The sequence below is a fragment of the Sorex araneus genome, chromosome 3, assembly GCF_027595985.1.
Source record: "Sorex araneus isolate mSorAra2 chromosome 3, mSorAra2.pri, whole genome shotgun sequence".
Taxonomy (NCBI): domain Eukaryota; kingdom Metazoa; phylum Chordata; class Mammalia; order Eulipotyphla; family Soricidae; genus Sorex; species Sorex araneus.
Genome location: NC_073304.1, coordinates 235999570 through 236022162, shown reverse-complemented (window position 1 = coordinate 236022162; position 22593 = coordinate 235999570). Strand labels below are relative to the sequence as shown.

The following is a 22593-nucleotide window of genomic DNA, read 5'->3' as shown; positions in this document are numbered from 1 at the left end:
CCAGCGGTCACCCCTCCTGCTGCTCTGTCCCCAGGGGTGGGGGACGCTGGAAGGAGGGAAAGGGGTGCAGGAGGGGAGCGGGGAGCGAGCTGGGCAGCCAGGGAGCGTGGCCTGGGCACTGGGCACTGGGAACAGGAGAGGGCGGAAAGGCCAAGGGACTGGGAACAGCTGGGGTGGGTCTGGGTGTCCTGATGGGGCAGAGAGGTCCGGGCCCTGCGGTGGCCAGTGGGTCCCTAAGGTGATCTCAGGGGCTTCTGGGCCTTCTCTGTGTCTCCTCGTGGTGGTGGGGAGGGAGCCCGGGCCCACACGTAGGTGAATGCCAGCCCTAAGGTGTGGTCCTGACCCGGAAGCACTCGGCCTCAGTCCTTGACCTTCTTCCCTCTTCAGACGCTTCTCTCACCTGCTCTTTGCTTAAGAAAATGCTGCGTCTCTCTCCAGATGACTCGAGTGTTATTTTTGGCTGCATCCACAAGCATGTAGGCTGTGGGGCCCAGGTGGAGCCACGGGCCAGCGGGATCCCGTGTAAAGCTCGAACGCCAACCCTTTGAATCAGTTCCCCACTCACGACGTCCTAATTTATATCCTGGCATGGACACCTCCCTGGATTCCAGAATCTTCTACTTAACTTTCCCTCCAACATGCACACGTGATCTGGCCACACTTTCTCCCCACAATTCCTCCCCTCCCGGTCTTCTTCCTCGGTCTTTAGTCCCAGTGGGGCTCAGGGGCCACTTCTTGCTCTGAGCTCAGTCTCGCTTTTGGTGATGTTTGGGAGACCACAGGTGGTGCCAGGGATGGAACCGACACACCGCTGTACCATGTAGCCCCAAGGTTTTGTTTGTTTTGGAGCCAGGGCAGTGCTCAGGGGACCGTGCACTTTTTTGGAGGGGAGGGGGTCTCAGGGGTTACCCTGTTTTTTTGCTTTTTGAACCCCTTTTTTATTTTTGCTTTTTGGGTCACACCCGGCGATGCACAGGGGTTACTCCTGGTTCATGCACTCATGAATTACTTCTGGCGGTGCTTGGGGGACCATATGGGATGCAGGGAATCGAACCCAGGTTAGCCATGTGCAAGGGAAACGCTCTACCCGCTGTGCTATTGCTCCAGCCCCTCAGGGGTTACTCTTGTCTCTGCACTCAGGAATTACTCCTGGCGGTGCTCAGAGGACCATATGAGATGCCAGGAATCAAACCTGGGTTGACCGCGTGCAAGGCAAATGCCCTACCCGCTGTGCTGTCACTCCAAGGGACCTTGCACTCTTGAGGGATTGAACCCTCGGCCTTCCAAAGTCAAAACCTGTGCTTGTCTGGCCCTTTGGGAGATCTCTCTGGTCTCATCTGAGGTTCCTTTTTATGGTTGTTTTAAAATTTGGGCCACACCCGGTGATGCACAGGCCTTACTCCTGGTTCTGCATTCAGGGTCCTCTCCTGGCAGTGCTCGGGACCCTATGGGAACCCAGGGATCAAACCTGGCTTGGTCACAGGCAAGGCAAACACCCTACCTGCCGTACTATTGCTCTGCCTGCCCCTGCCCCTCACCTCAGATTCTTGACATCCCACAATTCCATTTCTAGGTACAGACCCCCAAGGAATGACAAACATTTGCCCACATCAACAATTGTTTACCCGCCTCCTGAATTCTGAAGTCACCTGCAACCCGGTTTGGGCTACTAGCAAAAATCTCTTCCTTTGCATATGGGTCTTTCTCTTCTTTCTACTATTTCCTAAATAAAACTAGTTACTTTACTTAAAAGAATAGTGATCGTAAGCCCTGAGCACTGCCAGGTGTGGCCCAAGACAAAACAACAAAACAGTTAAACTAATGTTCAGGGCTGGAGCAATAGCACAGCGGGTAGGGCGTTTGCCTTGTACACAGCCGACCCAGGTTTGATCCCAGCATCCCATACGGTCCCCCGAGCACCGCCAGGGGTAATTCCTGAGTGCAGAGCCAGGAGTAACCCTGGTGCATTGCCGGGTGTGACCCAAAAAGCAAAAAAAAAAAAAAAAAAAGACCAAAACTGTAATGTTCATAGTAGCGGGATTCATCTTGGCCCCAAGAAGACCCCCCAGATCGTATCGCGTGTTGATTGGAGCTGAAGAGAATGTCAGGCGCCCGAACCCAGGTCAGCCTCACGGTCCCGCACGGACAGACCTTGAGCAACAGGAGCCAGACACCGACACTCAGACAGACACAAGTGCTGAGTCTGGTCAAGCCCAGAACATGCAAATCCATCCAGAGACAAGATGAGGGTCAGGCTGCTCAGGAGCTGCCTAGCAACGGGTGTGGGGCGGCTTCTCAGGGGTGAGAAAATGTTCTAAAGTCAGGCTTGGATATCTGCATATGGTGACCTCTGAGAGGTGGTGTTGGGTGAAGGTGCTTTCCTAGCACAAGGCCAACCGGGATCAGTCACTGCATCGGCCCCTGAGTTGTGCCAGGAGTCACCCTTGAGCACAAAGCTAGGAGTGGCCAGTGCGCATCCAGGGCACAAGCTGGATGTGACCCCAAAGCCCCCAAACAAGCAAAACACCGCAAACATTCCACCTGCTGTGCTCCAGTCCCTCAAGGGTTACTCCTGGCTCTGCACTCAGGAATTACTCCTGGCAGTGCTCAGGGCACCCTATGGGATGCCAGGGATGGAACCCGGGTCAGCCGCGTGCAAGGCAAACGCCCTCCCCACCGTCCCATCGCTCCAGCCCCTGGACACAATTTTTCAAAGGGCGTGGAGGGTGGATTGCATCTCACTGCAACCAACAGAAGGCAAGTTATTGGGGGAGCAGAGAGAATGGGGGGACCAGTGCTCACCCAGGAAGCAGTCAAGGCTGAGTGTGTGTGGGGGTGGAGGCTCACAGGGGTCATATGTGTGACCCTCCACCTAGTAGCCTTTGGTGTACGACTGCAGCGGTTGATTTCAGTCATTCATTCTGTCACCCACTGAAAGGGAACAGGTGTTTCCAAAAGTGAGATTTGACTTGTTGTGGGCAAGACTTCGGTGGGGAGGAGTGTTTCAGACAGGGCCAGCCAGCGAGAGGAGCCCCTCGGACCCAGGGACAGCGGAGCAGCTGGTCAGCGGGGCGGCTTTCCAGGCTTGCCCCAGGTCCCGTGCACCCAAGTGTGCTTGAAGAGAAAGGCCGTGTGACTTCCTGCAGGCTGCGAGAGCCCCAGCTGCGAGGGCAACAGTATCTCTTTTAGGAAGGGGTTTTAGGGAAAGGAAGTGACTGGAGGACCACAAGGGGGGGAAGCAGCGCAGGGGTGTGGGCGGTGGTTCTCGAGGGTGCTCAGCCCGCTCTGCACAGGACAGAAGTCACTTCCCAGGATAGTCGGGGGCCAGATTGATGAGCCGGGTCTCGCCCGTGCTGGACTTGGCTTTCTCCTGGCAGTGGGCATGGGGGCCGATGGGGGCTGCTGTAAGTGTGTGCATGTGTTGGCATGTGCACAGAGGGCGTGCAAGCAGTGCGTGTGTGTGGGTGCGTGTGCATGCAAGCACACTGGTGTGTGCGTGCATATGTATGCCCGTGTGTGGTTTCGGGGTGCTCAGGCAGGCGGAAAGATCTGTCTGGAGCCAGCTCAGTGTTTACTGGGCGCCAGGTCCCCCAAATGCAGCCCTGAACCTCCTCTCACAGCCTCGCCTCCAGAACTTTCCATCAGGAGAGGTCGTTTCCTGGACACAGCTTCCCTCATCTGAAGAGTCCATTGTTTGACTCCTACAGGGGAGGCCAGGAAGTTCCCTCTGCTCTCCAGAACGTCATTTTCCCGGGGGAGGAAGGGGGAGGCTGGGAAGGACCTTAATTGTTCAGAGGTGTAGTTCCTGGTCCAACATCTGCCACCCTGAGCTCACTTGCTGGGCTGGCGTGATTGCTATTCTTCAGGCCGTTAGGACATGCTCAGCTCCTGAGCCCTGGGCTGCTGTGCGGTGTGTGTGTATGTGTGTGTATTGTGTGTACGTGTGTATTGTGTGTATGTATGTGTGTGTTTATTGTGTGTAGGTGTGTGTATGTATGTGTGCGATGTGTGTGTATAGTATGTATGTGTGTATGTGCTTATGTGCATATGTGTGCATATGTCTGTGTATACTGTGTATATATGTGTGCATGTGTGTGTAGTGTGTACGTTGTATGTGTATGTATTGTGTATGTGTGTGTTGTGTGTATTGTGTACATGTGTGTATGTGCATATATGTGTGTATGTGTGTATGTGTGTGTACTGTGTATGTGTTTTGTGTTACATGTGTATGTGTGTATATTTTTGTGTATGTGTGTATTATGTGTTATGTGTGTATTGTGTGTTCATGTGTGTGTTATGTGTGTGTATTGTGTGCTTGTGTGTGTGCACGCTCAGACAAAAGAACTGGCCTCTCCCAGGCTGGTAGGTTTTATCGTCAGACGATGCTGACTACCGGGGAGAGGGTCCCTGGAGCCCCTGAGGAGATGCCAGCTACTTGCTTTCATTTCCCAGAGCTGCGGTGACAGTGACAGTAGTCTTAGGGCGGGGGATGTGGGAGGCAGGTCAGTGTAAAGTAGGTGCCTTGCATGTGTGAGGTCCTGGGGTTGATCCCCAGCACCCCCAAAACCGCAAACCCAAGCAGGGCACATTATAATGCCCTGGTTGGAGGAGTCTGGCTGGGTCAGGGGGCAGCTTTCCTCTTCGGATGACTCCAGGGAACCACATGAGACAAAAAATTATCTGGGGGAGGGGCTGGAGTCCAGCGGGGAGGGCATTTGCCTTGCATGTGGCTGACCCGGGTTCCATCCCTGGCATTCCATATGGTTCCTTGATTACCACTAGGAGTGATTCCTGAGTGCAGAGCCAGAAGTAGCCCCCTAGATATTGCCAGGGCATGACCCCAAACACCAAATAAATATATATCTTCCCCCAGTCTCCGGCAGCCCAGGGGTCACACCCATAAGCCACCTCCTCCTGCTGGCACTAGATAACATTCTCATCGGCCACTGTCCAGAACTCACGGTCGCTTCTCCTGGAAGGGAGCATAAAATGAGGCTCCTATAACCATGCCAACGGACTCTGTGCCAGGCTGTTTTCACTCGAGGCGTCCCAGAGGGGGGCGGGTGAGAGACCTCCCCACCTCAAGAGACCCAGCCCTGGCAGCCGACCTCCACAACCCAACTGTCGCCACGCTCCAGGCTGCTTTCCACACGCTCAGGCTGAGCTTCACATATGAGTGAACATGTTCCTAAACCGTGTGACCGCTTTTGGGGCCGTGTGAGACACCATAAGACACTCCCTACTAATTTTCCATAATTACCACACCATATTTGATTGGAGGCAAGATGGTGGTGACACCGCCAAACCCCTCACGCTCTCCCGAACCCGGCTCACCATCCCCCCTCAGACAACGCATGGCTCAGCACGCCAGACATGGAACTCTACGCGTGGTCCCTGCTGGAACTCTACGTGTGATTCCTGATGGACATCGCCGGCTGTTTTGCAAGATTTGGGCAAAATGGCATCGGTGGGGCACGGGCAAACCACGGTGGTGGCCGCAGTGTCACCACCTGCCCCGGCCGGGCCGAGTCACAGCACCGTTGGACATAGAGCTGTGGTGGCAGTGCGCACAGTGGCTCATCCACTGTGGGGTCCTGTCAGCCAACCACCAGGTGACCTGGGACTCGGCGCAGGTGTTTGACCTGGCACAGACCCTCTGGGCACACTCCATCAACCTCAAGGAGATCAACCTGAGGCCACAGATGTCCCAGGTGCTGCCCAGAGACGCAGGCAAGTGCGTGCGTGTTTGTCCATGTGGAGATTGTTACAACACGCCAGTCGACCAAAAGCTTACATTCGGTAGACTGGGAACACCTGTAAAGGTGATTAGAGGCCGCCCTAAAAGCCTCCATCCCTCTTGGAGAGCCTGGCATGCTACCAAGAGTATCCCGCCCACACGGCAGAGCCTGGCAAGCTACCTGTGGTGTAATATGCCAAAAACAGTCACAACAACAGTCCTCATTCCCCTGATCCTGAAAGAGCCCCCAACACGCCATTGGGCTACACTAGCATGCGACAGGGATGAATGGAGACATTACAGGCGCCCGCTCGAGCAAATTGATGAACGGAATGACAGTGATACAGTGATATATATACTTCGGGGGCGACAGAGCTGGCTCACTGGCCTAGCGAGGCTTTGTGTGCAGGATCGTCACAGGACAAACGGATCAGGAGACTCTGAGTGACTCCCACAGAGGAGTCAGTGAGTCAGTGATCAAAGGGATTCAGTGGGGCCGGAGCGATAGGACAGCGGGGAGGGCGCTTGCCTTGCACGCAGCTAACTTGGGTTCGATCCCCGCATCCCATAGGGTGCCCCAAGCCTGCCAGCAGTCATTCCTGAAAAACTCTGAGAATCACTGGGTGTGGCTCCAAAACCAAACCAAAGAAGCAAATAAACAAAAACCAAAGTGGTCCCGTGGGAAACTGACTCTGGAGGAGGCATCAGCACCCGGGGGCAGCGGGCACCACGGCATGGGGGAGCTTCAGTGAACACCGAGGGGGCAGTCTTACTGACCAGGAGCAGCCACGGTGACCGCTGGGAAGATCCTGCCGACCCCACAGGGTGTGGCTGCAGCCGCTCGGGCTCCTGTCACCGGAGCAAAAGCGTCATCTGTCACCCCAAATCCCTCACCCACCACCTGTCACCCTCCATCCTTCACCCTTCAGAGACAGCGGCCCAGGCCCCGCCAGCCCAGTCCCGCGGGGCTGCTCAGGGACAGGCTGAAGCGTCCGTGTCTGGGCAGGGGCGTCACTGCTCAGGGTCACGGTCTTGAGTGTCTGAGGCCTGTATGGGGTCCTGGGGGTTCTGGGGAGGACAAAGGGGAGGACTGGGGGAGGAGGGTGTCCCTGGGCAGGGAGGAATGGGGCGAGTCCCCGTGCCTGGCGGTGGCGCTGCCCGTGCTGGGAGGTGACAGGCTCGTGCGTTTGTCTCCAGGCTCAGTTGCTATGAAGGGACCCGGAGCAGTGACAGGCCACGTTGGGGGCTCCTTGAATGTGACCTGTCAGTATGACGCCGGGTATGAGAAGTACTGGAAGTGGTGGTGCCGAGGGGCAGCCTGGTCTTCATGCAAGATCCTTGTAAAAACCTCTGGAACAGAGCAGGAGGCGAGGAGTGACCGGGTGACCATCAGGGACGACCAGAGTCAGCGCAGGTTCACTGTGACCATGGAACGACTCAGGGACAATGACGCTGACATGTACTGGTGCGGGATTGAGAGAACAGGAATTGATCTGGGGGTCAAGGTCAGAGTGACCGTCAGCCCAGGTAGGTGACCGTGTCTGTGTCATGTCTGGCTGCTCCCGGGTCTCTCTCCTGTCCTCATCGGTCACTCTGAGGAGACTGTCCTGGGGCTGAGTCCGTGTGGGCACGGGTGGGGTGCTGGAGGGGGCTTCTCTGTAATGCTTGGGGGCTCCCCCCACCCCAGGTGGACCCCTGCCCTCTCTGGGCTCAATGCTCTCTGCCCAGCTTCGGGCTGGCTGGGCCTGGAGCCGGGGAAGCTCAGGGGGACACAAGGAAACGGGGCCCAGGGCCTGCCAGTGCCACCCGGACGTTGGTGCCGGTCCCTTGCCTGGGACATCAGATAGACAGAGCTGCCTGTGACCTGGTCTGTGTGTCCAGCTCCCACCACAGTACCAACCACCATGACCACCAATGCGCTCACCACACTGGTCACCTCACAGGAGACCCACAGCCCCCCAACTGTGACCCGTCACCCCTCTGCCGCTGCTGCGTAAGTCAGACCTGACGCTCTGATCCCCCACCCCGTGTCTTCACCACCTTTGCGGGGGGGTTCCCGTGGGCAGCAGAGGCCTGGTGGTGACCGGCACACGGGTCTGCTGCAGTCAGGCAGGGGTTATGGCCCTGTCCCGGGGGCTCAGGTGTGAGGAGTCCGTCTTGTTTCCAGGGGCCTCCCTGTCCCCCTGCTCCTCCCCGTCATCTCTGCTGTGCTGCTGCTTCTCCTGCTGGCGGCCGCCCTCCTTGCTTGGAGGAAGCTGAAGCGACAGAGGACAGGTGAGAGCGGGGGTGGGGGGTGGGTCTGATGGCAGCAGGGGTCAGAGCCATCAGACAGTGACTCCCCAGGGCGGGGGGCACCGCCCTAAAGGCCAGCTCTGAAGGTAGCGGAGCTGTGGGTGGCCGTGGAGGTGCTACCCGGTCTCGCCCCCACCTCCGCTCTGGTTTCTGCCTGGTTCTCAGGCGGCCGTGGCAGGCGCCAGCACGTGCCCACTGCACCCTCCGGTTGGCTGCTGGTGGCCAAGGAGGGACCAGGAGGACACGGAGCTCAGGACACACGCAAACACATGAGTGAGTGCACACACACATGTGCACACATGAGTGCACATACGAACACATGCACATACAAGTACATGTACACAACAGCACACACATATGCACATACATACACAAGCACACACAGGCACACACGTGCACACACTTGGACACACATGCATACACTATGCACACACCTCACACACACTCGTGGGAGCAGGAGCTGGGGCTCCTCCCTGGGGCTCCTCTTCCCCATGTGCCTCACCCTCGGGCCAGGTGCAGCTGCTCTGAGGAGGGGCCTCGGCTCCCAGCTGCACCCAGTGTCCAGCCCGGCCCCCGTGTCCTTCCTGTGTGGCCTCATGCCCACACCCCGTGACCCACCTCACCCTCTGGGGTCTTGTGTCAGGGGTCTGGCCAGTACTGGGAGCCTGAGTTGGAGGGTCCCTGTCCACGCCCCGCCTTCTCCCCGAGTCTGCCCCTGACCCAAGGTCCAGCCGAGGCCTCTCCTTGCTTGGGTCAGTGACTCGGAAGATGAAACAAGGGTCATCTGCTTCCTTTCCGTCTGAGGCCTGGTGGAGGGGTGGTGTTCTGGGGGTTGGTGAGGGGCCAGGTCATGGCAAAAGGAACAGGAACCAGCAAGGATCCTGGATTCTGGCCAGACTTCCCTCCCTCCCTCCCTCCCTCCCTCCCTCCCTCCCTCCCTCCCTCCCTCCCTCCCTCCCTTCCTTCCCTCCTTCCCTTCCTTCCTACCCTCCCTCCTTCCCTTCCTCCCTTCCTTCCTTCCTTCCTTCCTTCCTTCCTTCCTTCCTTCCTTCCTTCCTTCCTTCCTTCCTTCCTTCCTTCCTTCCTTCCTTCCTTCTTTCCTTCCCTGCTGACACTTCCCTCCCGAGGGCCATTTCCGGTGACAATTAGTCCAAGGCTATTTGGGTCCATCAGTGTGGGGGTCCCCCAGGGCCCCCCTGGCCGTGTCTGGGGGACGCAGCAGTGCAGGGAGCTGACCTGGGACGTCTCTGTGCCAGGCGGCCACTCCAGCCCCGAGCATCCCCGACCGGGACACCTTTCTAATGCTCCTTTGTTGTCTTTCAGCCCCCGAGGTCCCCCCAGAGCCGGTAAGAGTCCTGGGGTCACACGCAGCCCCCACCTGCCCCTTTCCCAGCTCCCGCTCCTGGTCCCAGAGCCCCGAGATGGGTTATGGGGTGGGGGGTCTGGGAAGGGCGGGAAGGAGCAGGACTGGGTGGGCAGGTGAGGGATGTGGAAGTGGGTTCCCAGGGAGCCTCGAGTGTGGGGGGGGAGGCTGAGGGTCCGTGTCTCCCCTTGCCCTGTCCAGACCCTTGACAATGAGCTCTACTACGCCAGCCTCCAGTTCCACAGCGCTTCATCGAAGAAGGCGTCCACGCAGCACGCCAGCTCTGGCCAGCTGAGCCCAGCCAACGGGACTCACATGCAGCTGGTGAGTGCTGGCTGCTGTGTGGGCCCGGACCCCGTGATGCCCCCTGGAGGCTGAGCATTGCTCGCCCACTGAGCGCGCCAGTGGCCGTAGGTGCTGGGCCCAGCGGCTGCCGAGGGCTTGGGGTCCGAATCAGCCTATGGAAGCATCTCCAAGCAAGACTGAGCTCAGGGAGTGGGGACCCCACGGCTCATGACCTTGGGACCCGGGGGAGTAGGGGTGTCAGGGTGCCTGGCTCAGCGAGGAGGGGAGCAGCAGCCCCTCAGCACTGCCCGTCCCTGCAGGATGCCCAGGAGGAGGTCAGCTACGCGCAACTCTCTCTGCGCCCCCGTGACCCGAAGCCCACCTACGCCAATGCGGACCCCCGCGAGGGCCCCAGAGCCGGCGGGAGCCCCGAGGAGGCCACGGAGTACAGCAGCATCAGGAAGCCCACGGTGGAGCTCTGAGACCCCCTCTCCAGCCTGCGCCCCCAGTGTGACCCCGTGGTGGGGTCGGGAGTTAGACGAGTGCGGGTGGGGGAGGGTGGGTTCTCCCCATCCCCGCCTCCCGCCAACCACTTGGGAGGCCCTTCTGGTCCCCAGGCGCTGATTGGTTGAGAATGAGATTGACAGCGGCTCACGGTCTTTCTTCCTGGGCGCGTAGCTGAGTAACGGCCCCCCCACCCGACCTCAGTGCGGGGCCCAACTCAGCCTCACTCAGGCACGTGCCCGACCACTGAGCAACCCAGCCCCGAGTCTCTTGGGTCTTAGTCCCCAGGAGGAGTGCGCCGGGGCTGAGCTGCGGGAGTGAGCTCTGGGATTGAGGGACAGTCCTGGACGTCCAGGGCCCCGACAGAGCCGCAGGGTCCTTCAGGAAGGGACAAGAGGGTCCACAGAGGCGAGACCATGTGAAGTCACAAGAGGGGGCAGGCGGGATCAAGGGACGCACGTGAAGTGGCAGGAACGGGCCAAAAATAAGAGTAAGCCTTGAGCATAGTCAGGTGTGGCCCCACAACAAAACAAAAAGGGGCCGGAGCGATAGCCCAGGGGTAGAGTGTTTGCCTTGCATGAGGCTGACTCAGGTTCCTTCCCCGACATCCCACATGGTCCCCCTGAGCACCCCCAGGAGTGATTCCTGAGTGCAGAACCAGGAGTAACCCCTGAGTATCACTGGGTGCGACCCCAAAAGTCAAAATTAAAAATAAAACAGGACCTGAATGTAGGTTCTTTTTTTTTTTTGATTTTTGGGTCATACCCAGCGATGCTCAGGGGTTACTCCTGGATTTGCACTCAGGAATTACTCCTGGAAGTGCTTGGGGGACTACATGGGATGCCGGGGATTGAACCCAGGTCGGCCGCGTGCAAGGCAAACGCCCTACCCGCTGTGCTATCGCTCCAGCCCCTGAATGTAGGTTCTTTATAAAACAAAACAAAAAGATGAATAAAAGGGGCCAGTGACCAAAGTTTGTGGTGGTTGAATCAATTACCCAAGCCCTGAGAACTCCAGGGTGAGGGGATCGCGGTTCAACTTTGGACATCAGGGTCCTGAGTGCCACTCTGAGTGACGCATGTGAAGATGCAGGAACAGCCCCGTCCACACCTTGGCGAAAGCCCCAGCTGGACCAGGCTCCCCGGCTCCAGGTGTCGCAGAATAAATAGAGCGTTAATTTGCTTGCACCTGGCCGACCCAGGTTCAATCCCCGGCCTCCCGTCTGGACACTGAGCACTGCCAGGAGTATTTCCTGAGTCAGGAGTAATCCCTGAGCATCGCCGGGTGTGGCCCCCAAACCCAAACCCAAAGCAACAGAATGTAGTAGAATGAATACGCACGGCTCCATCAAGCCTTTTAATTTCGGTGATTTTTCCCCAGCACCTGGTGAATGTGCCATGTGGCGAGTGCTGGGTTCTCAGTCACTCGTATTCTTGGGGGGCTCCCAAGCAGTTTAGGGGGCCCAAGACGCTCCTGGCTATCCTTGACCAGAACAGTGGGATGCTCGTACTGAGGATGCGACGCTGCTGGGCTTGCTGCTTCTCGGGGCTTCGAGAGCACCCCAGTGGCACTCGGGGCCTGGTGGCCAGGGTTGAACTGGGTCCCCTCCCTGCGCTAGTTCTCGGGCCTGAGGTAACAGATTCAATCACCACAAACTGCTGGGCGGTCACCTTGATCATTGGGGCCCTTTATTCATCTTGTGTTTTTTTCTGCTTTTTTTTGGGGTCACACCTGATCGCCAGGGGTTCCTCTTGACTCTGCACTAGGGAGTCACTCCTGGCAGTGCTTGGGGACCTTATGGGATGCCGGGGATCGAACCCGGTCAGCTGCGTGCAAGGCAAACGTCCTACCCATTCTATTATGGCTGCAGCCCCATCATCTTTTTGCTTTGTTTTGGGACCACACCTGACTCTGCTCAAGCCTTACTCTTGGCTCTGTGCTCGGGGATCACTCCTGGTGGTCTCTGTGCTCTGGGATCACTCCTGTGGGACTGATCGAGTTGGATCTGTTGCCTGCCAGGCAAGGTACTATCTCTTTGGCCTCGTGCCTGCTTTTGTGCTGTCTTCAGATTTCCGGGGCAAGGCACTCCAGGGGCAGATTTTTTTAAAATTTATTTTTAATTAGTGAATCACCGTGAGGGTACAGTTACAGATTTACTCATCTTTGTGCTCTTGTTTCCCTCATACAAAGTTCGAGAACCCATCCCTTCACCAGTGCCCATTCTCCACCACCAGTAAACCCAGCATCCCTCCCACCCTCCCCAATCCCATCTCCCCCAACCCCACCCCGCCACCGTGGCAGGGTATTCCCTTTTGTTCTCTCTCTCTAATTAGGTGTTGTGGTTCGCAATGAAGGTGTTGAGTGGCCACTGTGTTCAGTCTCTAGTCTACATTCAGCCCGCATCACCCTTCCCCCGCATGGCCTCCGACCGCATTATACTTGGTGATCAGGGGCAGATTTTTATTTATTTATTTATTTTTGCTTTTTGGGTCACACCCGGCGATGCACAGGGGTTACTCCTGGCTCTGCACTCAGGAACCACCCCTTGCCGTGCTCAGGGGACCATATGGGATGCTGGGATTTGAACCCAGGTCGGCCGCGTGCAAGGCAAACGCCCTACCCGCTGTGCTATCTCTCCAGCCCCAGGGGCAGATTTTTAAACGCAGAGAAGACGACAGCGAGCGGAAGGCAGCCACAGAGGCCTCGCGACGCCTCCCCTGCAGTCAGGGCTTTCTCTCTGCAGTGACTGATGGAGAGCAAACAGGGCCTATGGAACTCGCTTGTGTCAGGGCCGAAGGAACTCAAGCCCCCTGGGAGTCCATCAAGGTGCTCTGAAGATCCCAGCTGGGAAGCTCAGGACATGACCTAGATGCATGGGCAAGGCTAGGCCACCCCCTCGCTCCCCACTTTGTTGTCCTCGGCTGAGTCTGGAGGCTCCTGCCTTCACCCGGAGAGCAGGTGACGGGTGAGGATGGAAGGTTTGGGCAGCCTGGCTGAGCCGAGGATAGTAAATGGTCGAACAGGATGAATACGTGCTGATTTGGTTTGGGTTTTGGGTTTTTGGGCCACAACTGAAGCACTCAGGGGTTACTCCTGGCTCTGCACTCAGGAATCACTCCTGGTGGTGCTCAGAGCACCCTATTGGATGCTGGGGATCGAACCCCAGTTGGTCACGTGCAAGGCAAGTGCCCGCCCTGCTCTCTTGGTCTTCCTTAATCATCTTCCTCAAGCTTTAAAAATGGTAGCTGTCAGGTCTGCTGTTGATGGGAATTTTCTCTCCAATGTTCCAGCCACAGGGATCAGTGGCCATCTGAGTAGGGCCAGCCGCTGAGCCCTGTGGGACTGCTCAGGTCGGGCTCTGGCTGGACAGCGTGGAGTTTTGGACTGGGGCCTAGGGGAGAGCTCCGGGCACCCAAGGGGCTGGGTCAAGGTGGCGGAATTGCTGGAGTCCAGCCCATTTTGTTTAATCTGAAAGTTGGCTTGTGTGATGATGAAGTTATTTTTAGTTCTTGGTTTTGGGGCCATACTCGGCTGTGCTCGGGGCTTACTCCTGGCTCTGTGCTCAGGGCTCACTCCTGGCTCTGTGCTCAGGGCTCACTCCTGGCTCTGTGCTCAGGGATCACTCCTGGCTCTGTGCTCAGGGCTCACTCCTGGCTCTGTGCTCAGGGATCACTCCTGGTAGGTTGATGGACTCCAAGGATTGAACCCAGGTCTGCCATATGCAAAGCCAGCACCCTGCCCGCTGTTTGAGAAGTTGTCTGAGACAAGGGTCCTGCTTCATGCTCAGACCACAGACGTGTGTTGGCTCTGAGGTCTGCTCCGGTTTCTTTCACAATGAGGAACAACCCCAGACACTCATGAGGCAATCAGACTGCAGAGCCCTCCTTCCTTTTAATGCCTTTCTCTGACATCGTAGTTTTGTCCGTCATCCCTAATTTGACAACATTTTTTGTTTGTTTGTTTTCTGGACCATACTCTGTGGCTCTCAGGGGTTACTCTTGGCTCTGCACTCGGGGATCACTCCTGGTGGTGCTTGGGGGACCAAATGGGATGTCAGGGATCTAGAGCTCCGGCCCTGAGTGCATTAAATTTTATCTTGGGTTCTGGGTATTGGGGGTGCTTCGTGCCACTATTTTACGTATATATAAGGATGAGGGAACAAACAGATGCACCCACTTCCCCGGAGACTAATGGGGCCGCTCTGCCCCCACTTTCGTGTTGCTCGCACGAAGTAGCTTGGGACCCGGCCAGCCCCAGGCCTCTCTCCTGGCCTTCATGTCCATTCACCATCCCACAGGAAGAGGCTCCTGGAGGTGTGGGCTGAGAGCTGCAAAGCTGGGATTGGGACCCCAGAGCCTGCCCCTTTCCCCCCTGTGAGATGGGGACTGGGACCCGTAGGGGGTTTTTATGGCACCAAAATCCTGCATCTCACAGGTTGAGCCAGATGTGGTCCAGCCACAGGGCCCGCTCACTGACCTGGCCAGCCAACTGGCTGGGTCTCCTGTTGGTGCTCAGGCACCAGGCAGACATGGGCCGAACCGCAGAATTCTCCACGTGGAAGGGGGTGTTAGGGGGTGGTGGTAGACAAAGGGGTGTCCTGGGGGATGAGGCTCAATGAGAGAAATTGCCCTGCAAGTCACAAGACCGAGTTTGACTCCTGCTAGCTCAAATAACTGAAGAAATAGAGGAGTGTGTGTGTGTGTGTGTGTGCGTGTGTGTGTGTGTGTGTGTGTGTGTGTGTTGGTGGTACTCACGGGCAGAGAAGCAGGAAGTAAGGGGAAATGAGTTTAAACTAACAGGCTGGCCTAACACCCCTATAAGCCTCCGGGGCATTTCAAAACCACTATTTTGAAATATTTTGGGGACTGGAGCGACAGTCCAGAGGTTAAAGAATTTGCCTTGCCTGTGGCTGACCCCAGCTGGATCCCCAACACTGGATACGGTCCCCTGAGCCTGGCTGGGAGTTCCCCCGACAGCATCAGGAGTAGCTTCTGACCACTGCCTGGTGTGACTCACCCCCACCCCCCAACGTTTTCTGCATGTTGGGTAAAGTTGGTTTTAGCAGAAATGCAGATAAGAAGGGAGGCAGTGGGTGGGGGGAGGGGCTAGAGAAATGGTGCAGCGGGTAAGGCTCTTGCCTGGCACGCGACCAACCCGGGTTTGACTCTGGCACCCCATAAGGTCCCTGCGCCCTGCCAGGAGTGATCCCTGAGTGCAGAGCCAGGAGTAAGCCCTGAGCACAGCTGGGTGTGTCCCCTCCCCCCCAACAGAACAAAACCAAATGAAAATGAGGAGGGAGTCCTCTTTGACCAAGTTCAGGAAATAGGAATCATTTCCTGGAGCTGTTTGTTCCCACCCTTCTATTCCTTCTCTGCACCGAGGTCCTTGCCACCTTTGGGGACAGGGAGAGGCTGGGAGGTTCCGGGGTGCAGCCCCGAAAGGGTGAGGATTTGCAGATCTGAGCTTTGCTCTGGGGTCCCAGCCTGGCCCCGAGGACACCCGGGTGGAGGCTGGTCTGCTGCTCCCCATGGGGCCAGCCCGTTGCCAGGAGCTCAGTCGCCCGGCCCACTGGTGACGCTCAGGGACCGCCCCTCTCCCCTGAGAAGGAGATGGGGGAAGCAAGGAGGCCACTGGGATCAGGGTCCGGCCACTTCGTGCTTCCTGTCTTACAATTCCCCAGCCTGCTGCCCACTTGGGGCCCTTCGGTCCAGCCCAGCTGGGTTTCCTGCCCTCCCCGCAAACACAGGAAGTGGAGCGCCTTCCCCGAACAGCACAAGTCTCAGATTTGTTCTCCCCCAAGGCTCCGGGGACTGAGCTGGAGAGGCGCCTGCTGGGAAGCAGGGTTGGAGACACTGAACCATGTCGCTCCCTGCTGAGATTCCAGGGACATTCTCAGTTATTTATTTATTTATTTATTTATTTTGCTTTTTTGGGTCACACCCAGCGATGCACAGGGGTTACTCCTGGCTCTGCACTCAGGAATTATTCCTGGTGGTGCTCAGGGGACCATATGGGATGCTGGGAATCGAACCCGGGTCAGCCACGTGCAAGGCAAATGCCCTCCCCGCTGTGATATCGCTCCAGTCCCCACATTCTCAGAGTTATTCAGGCTCATTTGGGTCAGCCCTGGATTCCCAGGATGGGCTTAAGTGCTATCACCAAGCAGGCCGAGACGGTCTCATTCTCTTAATTCATATAATAAAAATTTTGTTCGCTATCTTTTGGCCACACCCAGCAGTGCTCGGAGATGGCTCCTGGCTCTGTGCTCAGGGGTCTCTCTGGTTGGTGTTTAAGGGACCCTATTGGGTGCTAGGGATTCAACCTGTGTCAGCCGCATTCAAGGCAAGTGCCTCCCTGCTGTTCCGTCTCTCTGGCCCCCTTTTGATTAATCTTTCTCTAGTTTCTCCAGCTGTGAGGTTAGGTCATCTGTATGGACTTTTTGAGGGTTTGTTTTTGTTTTGGGGCCACACCCAGTGGTGCTCAGTGCTTGCTCCTGGCTCTGTGCTCAGGGGTCAGTCCTGGTGGCCCGGGTGTTGCTTGCCAGGCAAATGCCTCAGCTGCTGTAGCCCTCTGGCCACCAACAGTGAATATTGCTTTTTTTTTTTTTGGGTCACACCGGGCGATGCACAGGGGTTACTCCTGCTCTGCACTCAGGAATTACCCCTGGCGGTGCTCTGGAGACCATATGGGATGCTGGGAATCGAACCCGGGTTCGCCACGTGCAAGGCAAACGCCCTACCCCCTGTGCTATCGCTCAAGCCCCACGAATAGTGAATGTTGGTGGAGCATTGCACGGCTCCCTGTCCTGTGCTCCCAGCCCCAGCCAGGATGTTCACACCAAGTCAGGTGGCTTGTGAGAGCTTTGTGTGTGTGTGTGTGTGTGTGTGTGTGTGTGTGAGTTAGAGGGCAAGAGAGAGAGAAAGTGAGAGAGAGAGGGAGAGAGAGATGGAGAGAGACAAGGAGAGAGGGAGAGAGAGAGGGAGAGGGAGAGCGCTTATATTGTTATGTGCTGACCCATTGCTCTTCCCCTAGCCGCAGCTCTTTAGGGGGAGAGACGTGTCCCCGTTGCTCTGAAGCCCTAAATGTGTGTCCTGGCCACAAGCCTCATTGACTGTGTCCTAAATATCTGCAAAGGACCCGCTCTTCCCCACAAACACACACCCCCTTAGGCTTCACAGGCTCCCCCGAGTTCACACACTCACACACACATGCACACAAACATGCTTTTTCTATGCCAGAGGAAAAAGACCACAATATATCATGGAAGTCGAATATGTCCTTTAACATCCCTACTCCAAGCCACAGCTCAGGAACTATCTTTACACCCCCCCCACTTTTTGGTTTTGGGGTCACATCCAGTGATGCTCAGGGCATACTCTGGCTTGGTGCTCAGGAATCACTCCCAGCAGGCTCAGGAGACCATATGGGGGGCCGGGGATCGAACCCAGATTAGCCACGTGTAAGGTAAACGCCCTCCCCATGCTGCGTTATTGCTCTGATCAAGCTTTTTTACAGATGAGAAAAGACTCACGGACATCTTTTTGGTTTTGTTTTTGGGCCACACCTGATGGTGCTAAGGGCTGACTCTTGGCTCTGTGCTCAGGAATCACTCCTGAAAGTGCTCAGGAAACCCTGAGGGTGCCAGGAATAGAATTCGGGTTGGCCTTGCGCAAGGCAAGCACCCTTCCCACCGTGTTACCATCGGCTTTCATAGAATGATATTGTTTGAGGGCAAGTGGAAGTTTGGTCCCTCTCCAGGGGTTTCATTTCAGCCACCGAATGGCAGAGTCTCTTCTCTGGCACTGCCCTGCAGAGCAGTTGTTGGAACCTGACAGCAGCCCCCGCCTCAGGCAATGCCCATGGGGAGGGAGAGGGGAGGGCAGGAGGGAGGGGGCTGTGGGCATTTCTGGGAAACTTTCAAGATCCTACCTGTCGAACCTGGTGATAAGTGCCCTGAGTCCTTACTTAGAGATAACCCTTAAGGGTTCCGAAGGGGCAAGGGTGTTTATTTCATTTTATTTGAGTATTTGATTTTAATGGACAGTTTATTAAAAACAAATTTGTAGTCCTGGATGCTGGAGGAGCGTCCTGTTTCCTTGGCCCTTGCATTGTAATGAAAAACTGGAAAGAGAGTTTGGTCTCATTTATAGAGCAAGCACTAAACCCACACAGATGTGTGGCTACCGCCCCTCCAAAGCGGGACGCAGAGGAGGACCCTACCATCATCGGGTGTGAGGTCATACGAGGAGGAAGGGGGATCATCTGCACAACAGAGAAAGGGCCAGTTCCACACATGTCATTCTGCTGGCCACCCCAGAAGGCTCAGTCCAGAGGCTGCTCTCCAGACGCTCCCAGGGGCCTGAACCATAGCACAGCGGAGAGAGAGCTTGCCTTGTGGGCAGCTGACCCAGTTCAAATGCCAGCACCCCTTATGGTCCCTCATGCATCACTGGGAGTGATGCCTGAGTGACCCTTAGCATCGCTGGGTGTGACTAGCCACCGGGCTGAAGACATTGAGCGGATGCTGGTTATCCAAGCATCCAGGAAGTCGTCAGATGAGGCTGACTCCCAGTTTAGTGCTCAATAAATCTCCAGGTGACAAAAGTTCTGAATGCACCCACTTTGCCTTTCACATGTGGGGAACTGAGGATCGGAAAGACCAAACTGAGTCAATAACTGAAAACACTGGTCTCCAAAGCATAAAGCTTTTACAATGAACATTTATAGCATTCTAGAATGACCTAAACACAGAGGAGAGAGATGTCCCTAGTGACCACAGTACCTTTGTCATGGGTTTGCACACACGTTGCATGGCTTATGCTTATATTCTGCTGCAGCTGGGATTAGAATCTCAGGAACGCTGGTCTGTGCTAGCTTGCTTCCAACCCTGCTGCTCTTTGCAATTTTGTTGTAGGGAATCACTCCTGGTGGGATTCTGGGGACCCCTGTGGGTCGGAACTGGGGATCGAACCTGGGTTGACTGCGTGCAAGGCAAATGCCTTCCCCACGTTACTCTCACTCCACCTTCATTACAACTTCCAGTACATGCCTGTGAAATGTGCTTTCCCTCCGGGTGCTCCTGGAGGGAGAAACGCTATAGTGTCCAAACCCACAGACCAACTCCCCCTTCATTTGTGTCTGCATCAGCCTCTGTGGTGAGGGTCCTGTGTGTAAAATGTCCCCACGCCTATTTATTTCCTAGGGAGTTTGTGAAATATTGTTCAGTGAATTTTGAACAGGTGCCAGCAATGCACATGCTGGTGGCCACACGTGTATAGAGAAAAGAGTTAGACCCTGAGCCTCATCTCCTGCCTTTGACCCCTTTGCTCTCTGGCCAAGCCTCGTTGCTCTCTCAGCTTTGCATACTAACATGTGCACGTACAAACGGTGGCACAGAGGAGGAGGAGGAGCAGCTGGACTTCAAAGCTGGCCTTCTCAAGAGGGCACTGACGCAAATAACCTTCCAGGGTGGGGCCCGATACCAGCCACAGCCTTTCAAGGGATTCACAGATAACAGAATGGAAAACAGAAGATCAAAACAAGGAGGGCTGAGGAAAAACAGAGCTATAATTACTTCTTTTTTTGGGGGGGAAGGGTAGGGGGCATACCTAGTGGTACCTGGGGATTTGGGGTCACCCTTGGTGGACCATGTGCTACTGATGTCCAACTGAGTAAGGCAAACGTCCTAATTCCTGTACTGTCTCTCCAGCCCTTTAATAACCTCTAGCAGCAAATATAAGGCTCTGGTTCAGGGTGACAGACGATAAAGTGTTGCCTAGAGGGAAGCTATTACTTTTCTCAACCAGCCCCTCAAGCGGAGACCGGCATTCACGAGAACTGAGTTGCACCAGGAACTTGAATGAAGGATGGAAAGGACCAGTTAAGGCTTTGAAACAAGACACTCGCGGGAGGCTGCAAGCCAGTGGCTGGAAGCGGCTTTCTGGCGCCAGGAGTGTCTGGCTTGAAAACAAATTGTTTCTGCTGCAAGTCGTCACACTGTCAAATTTCAGCCCCCCAGGACGGGAATTCTGACCGCAACTGCCCCATCTCACAGGGCTGGTCTAGTGAGGCGAGCGTGGAGGGATAAACACAGCCCCGGTGGAGGCTTTCAGAGGAAGAGGATGCTGGAAGCACACAGGAGTCCAAAGGGCTGTGAGGACCGAGCCCGCGACTGAGATCCGATATTTCCGGGCGGGGCTGGGGTGGGGGGGTGCGGTGAATGAATGAAGAAGCGCCTGACCATCCGCCAGTGCCGGAAGGGCCCCTCCCCCAGCGCTCACGCATCTGTTTTGAGCCCTACAGGAGATCAAACGGAAAAAGCTTCCTCTGGGCTTGCAGAACCGGGCTGGTTTCTCTTTAAGTCCCAAAGCCAAGTCAGGGGAAGGAGCGAGAACTCTGTGCGCTGGCGCCCTCTCCCTTCCCCTCCGCCGGGGATGGGGGGTGGCGGCCGGGAGGAGGGTCTTACCTTGTGCAGGACGTGGTCGGGGCCGGCTCCCCCCTGGTAGGAGTCCAGTCTCTGCAGGTCCATCCCGGCCAGAGCTCGCCGCTTCCTGTTTTCCCTGCGCGCTGCGTCAGCGCTCCCAGCTCAGGGCCGAGCGCCGCGGGCCGGGCCGCATCCGGGTTCAGCACCGGACAGTTCCCGGGGAGTTTTCAGCACCGGGGACAGCGACACAGCCCCTTTGGGAGCCTTGAAACAGAGCTTCTGAGACCAGGTTCGCCTAGAGCCCCGGGATCCAGGACCCTGGCAGTCAAATCTCAGTCCAGCCAGGGGTCCGAGCGCAGCTCACCCAGCTCCCACCCAGCTCTGCTGCGTTTCCAGGGCCCCGCGATCCCCGGGTCTCCCGGGTCCTGGTTCTCAGCAACGACAGAGCATCTCCGTGACGACACAGTCCCGCTGCCCCGCTGAGCGCCCAGTGCAGAGGCTGAATCCCGTCGCGCCGGGGCGGCTTCTGTTTTGCTCTCTGGACAGTTCCCTTTGGCCGGGATGAGGTTGATAGCTGATTAGCTGATGAACCCCAGGGATTCCTCAAATCTCCGCACTGTTTTAGAGGAACTCTCATGCCTGCATTTTCCCATGATAGGATTCAGAGTTTTAATTGCTCTCTCTAGAGCCCCTCCATCCACCCGGCACCACCCCGCCCCCGAAGTTAACAGCACTCCGCTCAGGGCAGCCAGAATTGGTGGTTTGGTTAAGAGCACAAGCTCCAGGGCTCAAATCTTGGCTCTGGGAAGAACTGTGCCAGCCAACTTTGCTCAACTTCTCCTGAGTGGATGTTATCACTGTTCTTACCTCGTGTAGCACGTAGCATGCGTTAACCCTGGTGGTGCTGGTTATATACCAAGAGTGCAAGGAATGTTAGCTGCTATGCTCTCTGGGGAAAGAGCCGGGTGCCGTTGATGTGACGTGTCGTATACCTGGAGCAGGGGACCATGGGGCTGGCCTCTGTGGGAAGTGGGGCCGAGACTGGCCATGCTGATTGAGACTTGGAGCATTCTGATCGTGACAGTGTCCACCATGGTGTCCACACCCACATGGAGGCAAAGGGCTGGGCCGGGAGGAAGCAGTGCACTTGACTCTGGCTTACCCCTTTCTTTAGGCTGGAGGACCTGGGCCAGTCACTCACGTGGGCCAGTGGACAGAGCCAGGATATTGCCTTACCGGGATTTGGTGAAGGACGAGGTAATGGTAAACACTTTCTTCTCTTAAAGCAAATAAATCAAATTCAATTTGTTGAGGGTTATTATTGCTGTGATCAGTATTTTATAGAGACTCAGTGCAGAGTGAATAAATAAAAAAAATCCAGAAACTGTGTAGGAGATTATCACTAGGTAGACAGGTATTTTGGGGGCTGCCAAGCAAATCTCAGGTTATCCAGGGGCCCCTTCTACTGATTCTCAGCCAGCGAGACCCCTGGGTTAACATGAGGGCCCAAAGGTGGATCCAGCTCAGGTCCTGTGAGGCTGGGAGTTTCCTGGGCCACCCCAGTGGTGTTCAGGACCTCAGGTCTGCTCAGGACTGACTCCTAGATCTGTGCTCAGGGATCACTTCTGGGGGTGCTTGAGGGACCCTGTGCAGTACCAGGGGTCAGACTGAGGTTGCCTGTGTGTGAGGCAAGTTCCTTCCCATTGTCCGATCTCTCCAGTCCCTCTGTGGCCACTGACATCATGATGCCCACACACATGCTTGGCATACACATGCCTGGCGCTGTTGCCCACACATGTGCCTGGCAGTGGTGCCTGCACATGTTTTCTGTGGTCCGGGGGTTGCCCTGTGTTGCGGGGATTGCACACTGAGCTTCATTGCTCCCAACGCTTGCACACCTTTACTTGTGCTCATGCATGTGCTTGCCGTGACATGCAGCTGTGGTTGCTGCCCGCCAGAGATGTGGCAGTGCCCGCCATTTGATCATCA

At 56.4% G+C, this 22593-nt stretch overlaps 1 protein-coding gene across 3 annotated transcripts in view; it reads right to left on the bottom strand.

Moving 5' to 3' along the window:
- Window positions 1-21323, bottom strand: part of RAB37 (RAB37, member RAS oncogene family) — a 40028-nt gene extending 18705 nt beyond the window's left edge. Inside the window, exon 1 of one of the 3 annotated variants that reach the window (XM_055133549.1) lies at window positions 20647-21323. In XM_055133549.1, coding sequence (XP_054989524.1) covers window positions 20647-20709 — 63 coding nt within the window. In that variant the 5' untranslated portion in view covers window positions 20710-21323. The remainder of the gene's footprint in view (window positions 1-20646) is intronic. The other 2 variants (XM_055133548.1, XM_055133551.1) reach the window with 2 other exon arrangements.
- Window positions 21324-22593: the final 1270 nt, after the last annotated feature.